Source organism: Passer montanus, unplaced genomic scaffold (assembly GCF_014805655.1).
Source record: "Passer montanus isolate IOZ18808 unplaced genomic scaffold, ASM1480565v1 scaffold1, whole genome shotgun sequence".
Classification (NCBI taxonomy): domain Eukaryota; kingdom Metazoa; phylum Chordata; class Aves; order Passeriformes; family Passeridae; genus Passer; species Passer montanus.
In genome coordinates this window covers 606,570-617,656 of record NW_024356504.1, presented here as the reverse complement: position 1 = coordinate 617,656, position 11,087 = coordinate 606,570, and the positions used below count along the sequence as shown (strand labels likewise).

The 11,087-nt window shown below is 40.0% G+C and overlaps 1 protein-coding gene and 1 long non-coding RNA gene across 3 annotated transcripts in view; one reads left to right on the top strand and one right to left on the bottom strand.

Annotated features, from left to right (window-relative positions):
• Positions 1-306, bottom strand: part of LOC120497905 — a 7,854-nt gene extending 7,548 nt beyond the window's left edge. The window contains exon 1 of the long non-coding RNA XR_005626589.1: positions 211-306. This is a non-coding gene — a long non-coding RNA (uncharacterized LOC120497905). The remainder of the gene's footprint in view (positions 1-210) is intronic.
• PGAP1 (post-GPI attachment to proteins inositol deacylase 1) overlaps positions 12-11,087 on the top strand; it is a 34,577-nt gene continuing 23,501 nt past the window's right edge. The window contains exons 1-6 of one of the 2 annotated variants that reach the window (XM_039699895.1): positions 12-213; positions 4,289-4,442; positions 7,111-7,286; positions 7,924-8,095; positions 9,182-9,342; positions 10,913-10,965. In XM_039699895.1, the coding sequence (XP_039555829.1) occupies positions 61-213; positions 4,289-4,442; positions 7,111-7,286; positions 7,924-8,095; positions 9,182-9,342; positions 10,913-10,965 (869 nt within the window). In that variant the 5' untranslated portion in view covers positions 12-60. Of the gene's footprint in view, positions 214-250; positions 371-4,288; positions 4,443-7,110; positions 7,287-7,923; positions 8,096-9,181; positions 9,343-10,912; positions 10,966-11,087 lie in introns of those variants that run through there. The other variant, XM_039699904.1, reaches the window with a different exon arrangement.

Below are 11,087 nucleotides of genomic sequence, written 5' to 3'. Positions count from 1 at the left end.
CCCGCCCCGCCCCGCCGTGCCCGTGTGCGCGGGGAGCAGCGCTCCGCTCCGCGGGGCGCCATGGGGCGGGCGGGCCGCCGGCTGCCCACGCTGGCAGCGCTCTTCTACGGGGCGCTGGCGGCCCTGGTGCTGCTGGGCGTGCGGGACGTGATGTTCCTCTACGAGGAGAACCGGTGCAGCATGACCTACATGTACGAGTACCCCGAGTACCTGGTGAGTGCGGCGGGGTGTAACAGGTGGGACCGGCCGCTCCCGGGGCGTTGCCGCCCGCCCCGCCGCGGCCGGAGCCCGAAGCCGGGAGCCTGAGGCGCAGCTCCCCCGGGGAGGGAGAGCAGCCCCGAGCTCGGGGTTCGTGCTGGAGCGGAGAGCGGTAAATGGGGCACGGGCAGCTGGGGCGTGAGCGGGGCCGGGCTGGCAGGAGGCGCTGCGTCGTGTGGCGGTGCCCCTCGGGGCAGGGAGCGGTGGAAGAGCTGCCCACCTGTAACCCTGCGGGGCGTTTAGTGCTGCCACCGTGCAGAACCCGCCCGCGATGGGAGTGCCAGTGCCTGCAGTCCGTGTGGCTCTCTGAAAGCCAGGTGTGGCTCTCTGAAAGCCAGGAGCTCGCACGGGTGTTGGCCGAGGAAGGGGCTGGGCCAGCTCCTGTGCCAGTGCTGGCAGCGCCCAGGAGGCCGAGCCTGGCACTTCATGGCCCTTCTCATGAGTTCGTGGCGTGAGGTGACCAGTGTGTCAGAAAAGCGCAGAGCTGAGCTTTGGCTGGTAGTGTATTTCTCGGGGTGGTGGGCAGTGGTGCAAAGTCTTCTCGGCGAGCACTTTGGAGGTGGCATGTCCCACAACATACATGGGAGAGCTTGCAAATCCCTCTGAGGTCCCTCTTGCTTTGCTAACAGCCTTGTAGAGGTCTCTTTGAAAACCTGGGATCAGTTTGAGAAAGAAGACTGCACCTGGAACTGATGTTTTCCACATGCTATTCTCGCTTAGTAGTGGAAGGATGTAAATGCATATTTTTAAGTTCGCTGCTAATGCTGCAGCACGCAGTTGTTAGAAAACGATTTCTCTTTTTGATAGTAAATACTACAGCATTTTCTCTCTTACTAAAAGCATAATTGGTTGACCTCTGAGCATTCATTTTTCATTATCTGAGATCTAATTTATGTTGGAAAAAATAGTAATTATTCTAAATAACACAGTTCAGAAGTAGGTTGCAAGCTGGCTTGCACAATAAAGATCAAAAGCAAAACTTTAGTGTCTAAATTTGTAATGAAGCAGAAAGTTAATTTTTGTATCTATTAACCTTCATTTCCTAACCTTGATATAGCCATCTTAGCCTATGAAGAGGAACTTGGTATGGCTACAGGGATTGTTTTGTCAGTGCTGTAGAACAAATTTGTGTAAGCAGTTATAAGTACTTAAATACTGCGCAGCAAGTTTTCAGATCTCCTGGCAGCCAGAACCTACTTCAGCTTCAATCTGGAGCCAACCAACAGAAAGTTACTGGCAGAATCCGTGTGTTGTTATTGGCGGGTGCCTGAAACTCTTGTCTGCCACCACATCTTTTGTATTTACTCATTATGTAAGGGCTGAAACTCCAGGCATCTTTAGGCAGGATGCAAGGCTTAAAGGTGAGCTGCAGTTCCATGCAGGAGATGCAAGTCACAGCTGCTGTATTGCCCTCTGGAATTTCTGTTTCCTGTGGAATCGCTTTCACCGTGCAGAAAACAGCACTTTGGGCTGGGGGGCAAACTGTGAATTCGTTTGGGTTTGCTCGGGTATTGTACTTCACAAGTACCTTTTTATTGTTGGAGGTGTCTGGTGTGTGTGTAGTGCTGCCGTCTCTAGGAAGCCCCAGGGTGGGAGTTGCCTGTCCTTGCTTCCGGATTGGTGTCACATTGCAAAACAAATGACTGCTCCAGCAGTTCAACAAGAAGTTTAATTTCTTTTGTGCCCATCAGCGTGGGTTAGCTCACAGTCAGCCTAGTAATCGATCATCTTTTTTCGCATAAGTTTTAGAATTGCAGTGTTTGGATTTACCCTGCCCTTGTCCTGTTCAGCTGTACTTGGCAAGAGATTCAGAAGTTAGTAATGAGGACTTGTTCACATAAACCTAATTTCTTACAGGACGGGGTGAAAAACCAAGCCTGCACTGACATTGTAAAAAGTTGCTGTAGCTTGCTACAACTGATTGCATAAGCAGTGTCTTGGGAATTCAAGTTGAAACCCACTGTCATGGAACATGAATATCTCTTTTCCTTTGGAGTTATACATTGCCATTTTGTTATAATGTTTAAATACTGTGATTTACAAAAAAAAACCCCAACCTCCCAGTATTTTGACAGTACAATTCTCATGGGTTGTGTGGGTTTTTGTGTTTGACAATGCCCCAAGGAAGAAGAGCATGTTAATTTTATGTTCCATAAAAGTTTTTGAAAAGACAATGAACCAGGAGGTTTCTGTGGATGAGCAGTTGATTTGATCTGTCAGGAAGTCATATAAGCGCATCTTGGTGACACTCTTAGTTTAGTAATGGTTTTACTAAAACCTGCTGAAGGTTTTTTCACATAGTTTTGAAAGCCTTTCCAAAAGGAGCAGCAGAAAGGAACAAGAATGGGACAGTGAGGTGAGTGATGCTGGAAAGGCAGGATGTTGAAGAAAGTCAAAAGACCAAAGGATGATCTGAAGATAAGCCCTGAACGAAGCTTAAATTTTCTTGTTCTCAGTGAAATAATTTACCTCATATCTATATTGTGTTAATTAATTAAGATAATTTAAATTCTGTAAATAATGCACACGCATAGATATAGCTCACAGAGATTTTATATATATATATATATAAATTAAAAAATAATAAAAATAGTTTGCAAATAGCCAATACACCAAAAACTTTCAAGGCCAAGGGGGAAAGAAAATAGTCACTAGGTGAGGCAAGATAGACAAGAACAGGGGAAGGGAAGGTGTGTGGGGGCACAGAATTAGAGCTAAATCACCTTTATGGTAGATGCAGCTGAGAGAAAACAATAAATTATTTGAATTAAAGAGGCTTCTATTTCAGGGAAGGAATTAAGAGAGACTTTACAGGAGATTTCTGATACAAAACTGAGTTTAGTCTTGACCTTGTTCTGTAAAAGTGTTTCCTTAAAATACAAATTACTAATACATGTGTCTTTGTATTATCTTATTTTTCTCTCAACTGTTACATAATTGTAACATAGTTAATCAAATATTGGAATGAGTGTATTTGCACTCATAAAAATTTTAAAAATCTGCATCTTAGAATTATAAACTAACCAACCTCTATGCAGGTGTTAAACCAAGATAGTAGTAAACAAGAGCACGTTTAATTAAGACAGTGCCTTATGACTCTTAAGAGATTGACTTACTGGTGTAAGATTAATGCTCACCTAGCCCTTGGGATCAAAGAGATGTTGTTCTTTTCTCTCTGGGGATCCTAATCCCGTGAATCAGAGGTGTGCTAGGTTAGTGGGTTGCTTGTTGTTGGTGAGTGACAGCTGACAGGTACGTTAGACCTTGAGCTGTTCCAGAGCCAGGCGCTTTGTCAGACCGCAAACCCAGCTCTGAAAAGGAAGCAGGAAAAGCCTCAGAGGACCACGGGTTTGTTTTTTCTGCTGAGCTCTGTTGTGGTGGTAACTGCTGTTTAAACTCCCACTGCAGGTGACATCTCTGTAGAGCTCAGCTAGGAGAATTCCCACGAGCTCTGCAGTTTCCCCTGAGGCAGCAGGTGGTACCTGACAGTCACCACATCCCGCTGCTCTCTATCCTTGTGCTGAGATCCATGGCCTGGGGAAGGGTTCCAGAGCCATTCCGGTGCTTCAGGAGTAGTTAGCATCACTCTTGTGCCCCAGTTTCTGGTCTCAGCTTCTCCCCTCCTGGGAGAATTGGTGGGGTTCTGACATGCCTTTATTTTTTTTCCTTTCCCCTACCTGTATTATAAGGCTGGATTTACTTTATGAATGTGCAGCTTTGATAGATACACAATTGCATTCATTTGTAGTTTGTTTCAAAGATAGTTGAAGGTAATCACTGTTTAGAGTAAGTAACTGCCCATTATGCCCAGTAATACTTCCTTAAACAATTTGCTTGATATTCCATTTTTAATTAGTTTTATTTTTTAAAGCCAAACCAGTTTTTCATTCTGCATTCTTTAGACTGTAATTTACAGACACAAAAATAAAACCACGTATGATAGATCATTTAAATGGCTGGATAGCCACTGTATTTTCCTGTTTGTGACTTATAAACAAGGTCTTTGTTTTCTTTTTAACTTTTTCAATAGAAAATAAAACTACCCAAGAAAACAGCCAGACGATACCCAGCATATGAGCTGTATCTCTATGGGGAAGGGAACTATGCTGAAGAAAACAAGCATCTCCTATTGACAGGAATTCCAGTTCTTTTTCTGCCTGGCAATGCTGGCAGTTACAAACAAGGTAAGTGTTTAGCTGACTTATAGCTTTGTTACAAAAAAGCTCTCAGATTTGTGCATTTGGTAGTTTTCTATTTGAAATAATACCAGACAGAGTCATAATGGTTAATCATATTAGTCTGTTTAATTCCAAACAGTCAAGATACATGATTTTTGTTTGAAATCAGTCAAATTGTTAAGCTGTAATATTTCTCTGGAGCAAGCCTTTTGAAAGCCAGAAACAGTACAGTTTATGCTCTGGCAGCACTGCACCCTTGCTGTACTTTTGATTGTAAACATCTAGTTGGTTTTGATTTGAGCAATGTTTAGTGCAGTTAGTGCCAAATAAAACATGACCTGAATTTGATTAGGAGAAACTGAACCATCTGTCATCTGTGAGGTAAAGGAATTGCATGCTATAGAAATCAGCAACACCTGAACTTGTCCTCTAGTTTCATCATTCCCTATATCTTTATATAGTGGTGTTTTTTCCTTAACATTGTCTTCCCACTTTACACATAGCCTCTTTTGTTTCCCCTCTTACATTTCTAGTCTCCAAATGAAAGGCAGTAATCATTTTAAAGCATTTTTATTTTTCTGAATACCAAAGCTAATGGTACATGAGGTTTTGTGTTTCAGTGCTTACTTTGCTTACTGCTATTTCTTCCAGTCTGGGTTTGTCAGACTGTTATTTTTGCTCCCTAAAATTTGAAACAGTAAATAACACTCTCATGATGTTAGAAAATGGATGTGTGTTTGTGGGGGAAATAGCATAGTCTGATCCCTGGTTTCTTACTGTGATAATTTTTCCTTATATTAGCACTAAACTTGATGACTAAATTAGCTGATTTCAAAGAACCTTTCGAGAGCTGGGGTTTTTTGAGAATGTACATGCTTAGCTTACAACAGTGTAAAATATTTTACCAATTAGTACTTTCAGAAAACCCATCGAGACTTCCAGGCACAATAGCATCCAAATAAGATTACAAACATAATGATTTTGATAGGTGCCATATGGACTTTTGTGGTTGTGCATCAAATATTGCAAATCTGTGAGTTAATGCTGTCTCTAAACACACGGCAGTACATCACTATGCAGGAAATAGAATGGTACTGTCAGGGCATTTTAGGGATCAAAAGGAAATATCTGAAGAACAAACTAACTAGGTGAGTAGAAGTACTACATTCTATAGGAAAAGAAATATTTTAGTAATGTTCTTTTTGGAATGGATTTAGGGAGACTGGCAATACGTCATCTGTGCATTTTGGAAAACTTTTGTTAAAATTAATTCATATTAATTCTTACTTTGTTCAGAATTTATTGTGAGATAACACAGTTTTATTCTGATGCCTAGATGAGCAGAGAAGGTGTTGCTATCATGATTTTCATAGTTGTTTAAAATATAGTCATATTTGATAACCAATGAAGACAGGTACTGCTGCTGCTGCCTTTGCTGGTGTTGTTATTTTCATAGACCCATTTAGGCTGGAAAGGACCTTTAACATCATGGAATGCAAGCATCAATCCAGCCAAGCCCATCACTAAGCCACGTGTCTGAGTGCCACATCTACACAGGTTTTAAATGCCTCCAGTGATGGCAACTCCACCACTACCTTGGGCAGCAAGTTCCAATGTCTGACCACCCTTTTGGGGAAGAAACATTTCCTGAGATCCACTGTAAATGTCCCCTGGTGCAACTTGAGGCCATTTCCTCTTGTCCTTTGACTTGAAAGAAGAGGCTCACTCACAACCCACCTTCAGGAGTTTTTGCTGTGTTACAGACATTTTTGAAATATTAATTCATCATCTTTCATGGGCACTAAAGTGAAATTTGTAAAATGTACAAAATTCAGACTTTGAGTAAAAGACAATCTGAGAAGGAGAGTTCTGCTGTTCTCTCAGCATGTACTCTAGGAGAAGCTTGCTCCTGTGTGCTGGCAGACCTTTATGATCATCATTTGTTATTTTATATAGGCACTTTTGAGACTTTCTCTTTTATTTTCTGCTTCTGCTACCATACCTTCTTATTTGCAGCTGTTATTGTTCCCATCCTGCATTGTCTCCATGGAAACTTGGGGACAATTCTGCACACAAAAGGCTGTATTGAATAGTAGCCAGGGTTAGACAGGGAAGACAGGTCAGAAGCAAGACCTTGTAAAGTGAACATCTTCTCACTTGAATTTTAGATGGACAGGTGTCCTTTAGGATTTGGTTTTGCAATCCCCCATACTTATCTTAGTGGTATTTGGGAATGTTGTCATAGAGTTGATGGCCTTCAAGAGGGTTTTAGGAAAGCCTAGCAGTAGGACTGCCTCTACAGTTGGAATTAAGAATGCCTTCTTCTCCTAGTGGCACTAATAAGGTGCAAATGAGATGAGAAAAGCAGCCCTAAGGTGGAGGAACACAATTCTTGTATAAATTTATTCCTGACATAAAATAGCAAATGAGATGAGAAAAGCAGCCCTAAGGTGGAGGAACACAATTCTTGTATAAACATAAAATAACTCTGTTGTCAGCAGTAAGCTGAAAAGAAATGGTTTGGTTTAGAATGTCTTTTATAAATTACTTGAGATGAACAATGGATTTAATGTATTTGTTTCTTATTTGATTATGTGTTGATGTGTATTTGTGCTAAAGTGATGCTAAGCAGTGACTGTGGGGCTGTTCTAATTGCTGTAGTTTCTTTTTCCAGTACGTTCTCTTGGCTCCATTGCACTTAGAAAAGCAGAAGATGTTGACTTCAAGTATCACTTTAATTTCTTCAGTGTCAACTTTAATGAGGAGTTGGTTGCATTGTATGGTGGTAGCTTGCAACGACAGACCAAGTTTGTGCATGAGTGCATAAAAGTAATTCTTAAGTTGTACAAGGTAAGTAGTGACACGTGCTGAGTAATGCATTTCCATTTGGGAATGGAATTCTAGGCTGCCTTTCCTGCTGCAAAACTGAAGAGTGATGAGTAGGGGAAGGAGCCTTTATAATGTGTCTAGATGTTAGAAGTTGATAATAATGCAATAGAGAAGTACTTTTCTTTAATGGATTTTTAGTACTTTTGACAATCCCAGGGCTTTAAGGAGGTTCTGTGTTGTATTTCTAAATAACTACTTTTATGCACAATGGATGCCTTTTTCTAGTTGAGATGTAAACATCTGTAGCTTACTAAAATATTCAGATAGCATTGCCTTACATCAGGTTTTCTCTAGGAAAGTTCTTTGATGTCCTCTGTTCCTAAAAATTTCATAAATTAAAATCAGCTTAAGTTTACTAAGCTTACACAGGCTATACAGTATTTCCTTTTGAGCTGGGTACTTCATATTAAGCACATTTTCATGAGATAGCAAATCAATTTTTATTCAGTTTGTAAGCTTGTTAAGTTGATGCTAATTTATGTTGTCCTTGAAAGACAATAAGTTAATTTGGGCAGGGTGGGGGAAATCTACAGCTAATAAGAATAGTTCAATGTCAAATCTCTTTCTCTGTGATGTGTCTGCTTGCTCCTTGCTGCAGGATCGAGAATTTGCACCGAGCAGTGTAGCAATAGTTGGGCATTCCATGGGTGGTCTTGTTGCAAGAGCATTGCTCACTCTGAAGAATTTTAAGCCTGAACTTATAAACCTGCTCATTACACAAGCCACACCTCACGTTGCACCTGTAATGCCTTTAGACAAATATCTTACTGGTGAGTATTGCATTTGTCTAATCAATCACATGGTATTGCTTTATTGATCCTCTCAAGTTTTGGTGGGGAGATTCTTGCAAATCAACAGCAAAGTGTGCTGCTTTGTTTGCTGTAATGAATCTGTTCCTTTGCTACTCAGGTAGTTGAGAGTGCCAGGTTACTCAGAGAAAGTCAAGTGTGTAGAATGGATTATGGGGACTTGAGTTTCTGTGTGAGGCCTGGAGCTCTCAATGATTTGTAATTTAATAAGTTGCAGGGTATGTTACTAAATTTGTAAGCTTTCCAATGAATTACGTATTTTCTTTCTTTATTTTCTCCTCTTTTGAAACTTGACCTCTGTAATGACTTTTATCTTTATGGAATGAGATAATGTTAGTTCTGTAAAAGGTGATAAATTTAATGTTTTTCATACCCAAAGTGTGCACAACTGAGAATATGAATATAGATGTAATTACTTATTTTAAATATTTACAAAAAAGATCATATTTTCCCTCATCTAAATAAGTGTGGCATAAAAATGAAATGTAATCATTACGCATGTACTATACACTTCCTGAAAAGCTAGATTTCATTAAACCACACTGATTAAATATGTGTTTAGTGATAGTTGTGCTGCTACATGTAGATACTGAGGGAATTGGTGAAGGAAAGGGAACAGACATTAATTTTCATTGTTCTCTGTGACACCCAAGAGGAATGAATTATCTTTAGCTGCTGGATTTGATTTATTGTGCTTGTATTAATTCTCCATCCTACAATTGATTTCAGTGCAATGTTTCTTCCTTACTGACTGTTTCTGGACTTCAAGTAAATCTGTGTCTGTCCTTGAAATAAACCTATGGATTGCTACTCTAACAATATATGTGCTCAGCTGATAAAGAAAATTTATGTCTTCCCTAACTGCTACCTCTTTGGGTTAAAACAATAATTTTCCTCTCTTACATGAATCAAAAGTGATAATCAGAGCTCAAATGTCTCCAACGGGACTTACAGAAACTTTTAACTAATGTTTATATAGCTTTTTTTTTTTTTGTATATCAAATAGGCTTATGGGAAAATGGTGATTGATTTTAATATATTTTATAGATTTTTATACAGCTGTAAACAATCATTGGATTCTAAAGGCCCAAGATTTAAGAAATTTAACTACCCTTTCTGTGGCGGGAGGATTCAGAGATTACCAAGTTCGTTCAGGACTGGCTTTTCTACCAAGATTGAGTCAACATGACAGTGCCTTATCTGTTGTGGTAAAAAAGCAAACTGTTTTTTTTGGTTTTGCATGGAACTGTGTTAGATAGTTATTAATGTAATGCATGTATCAGTGTCTGTATGGGCAGCATAGTGTAAATAAATACGAAAATACTGCATGTTCAAACACTAGATGGATACTGTATGGTTATAAAATCAAAAGTAGTTGTAGTCTAAATGAGCCTCCACTGGAGGGGTATGTGTGGCACTGATTGGAATCATCTATCACTTGGTACTGTTCCTTCTTACCACCTGCTTGCACTTCTTCAGTTCCAGAACTCAGGTTTTATTTCCCCTGTGTTTTTGCAGGTGATGTGTATATGGAGAAAGGTGAAGGTGTAGTATAGAAGTAGAGTGTTCTGTTATAAAAGAGAGCTCTGGCATAGCACCTTCTTTTTATATTTGTTGTTTTTCAAAGGATATAGGAATAGAAAGGATATAGAGGATCATCAAGTCCAGTTTTCTGCTTTTTGAGGCATCTATCCTTTCAAATTTAATCAAGGGTCATCAGAAAGTATTTAGGCTTGTTGTTCTATCCCCTCTCCTTCAACTTGTTCCCTACATGGACAATGGAGAAGCTGGAAAACGCTCACAAGGATGTGGCAAATTTGTAATTTCCAACTTCCATTTAGTGCAGAAGCCAGTTTTTTAATGCCTTTCTTCTGACATCTGCTTAAAATGTTATATGAAATAGCTGTCATTCCCTTGGTGTTTACCTCCCTGTGTGTTGTACAGAAAGCTGCCTATAAATAGGCTCAGCTCAGATCCTGCTAGGCTAAGAGGATTAACTCTGCATTCCCTTTGTCCTAGTAACCCTTCTCTGCATCTGCTCTATTTTCATTTCTCTTGAGTGTTGATAACCAGAATTTTGCATGAGATTTCCTGAGTAGTGGTACCAATTCTTTCTGGTTTTTGTTTGGTTTGTTTTGAAGGTTGTGTTGTGGTTGCTGTTGTTCAGTTTGGTTTTTTTTCTTCCCAATGATGCATTAATAGTTCATAGTTTGATTATATTGAGCAATAGGTTGATGAGCTCCATTTGTGGGAGGTTTTTTTGATAGTGTTAGTCCCTAAAATGTAATACATGAAATCCATTTTAAGCAAGTAATAGCTTCAGGCTGACCAGGTCTTTCTTTGTGGTGTTCTGATGGTTTTGCTGTTGAGGATGCCCTTGGTTTCTCAACAGCAGCTTTTATTGGCATGCTGCTGTTCTCATGTGCCAGGATCAATTATTAAAATAGTAAGATTAGTCATAGGAGCAGTCTTTGAAGAAATTTTTGGTAAGTTTCCTCCTCTCCATTTTCTGCCCTTTCACCATTAGTCTCTGCTACCTAACATAGATAGCTTGGTAATTTTGTTTTATCATTTCCATCTTGCACGTGCTTCAGTGCTTGCAAGATGGGTGACTGAAGAAGTCATTCTGTTGTACCCTAAGTTCTGAAACTTTTAAGATAAAGGCTGTTCTTTTTAATAATATTGCAAATATGTTTTAATAAGGAGGGGGAAATTTCCCATATAGTTTTAGAATGTTGAGTACTAACAAAAGCTTAACGCTTTTCTTCACCCGAACAGAGCTCAGCTGTGCCTCGAGCTTGGGCCTCAACTGACCATCTCTCCATAGTGTGGTAAGATAATGGAACAAAGGTTAATTGACTGACTCTTCTCCACTGTTATCACTTTCTACCATAATTTAACTTCAGTTTAATATTATGGTGAAGTCTCTTCTGACCAGTTTTATCACCCTGGA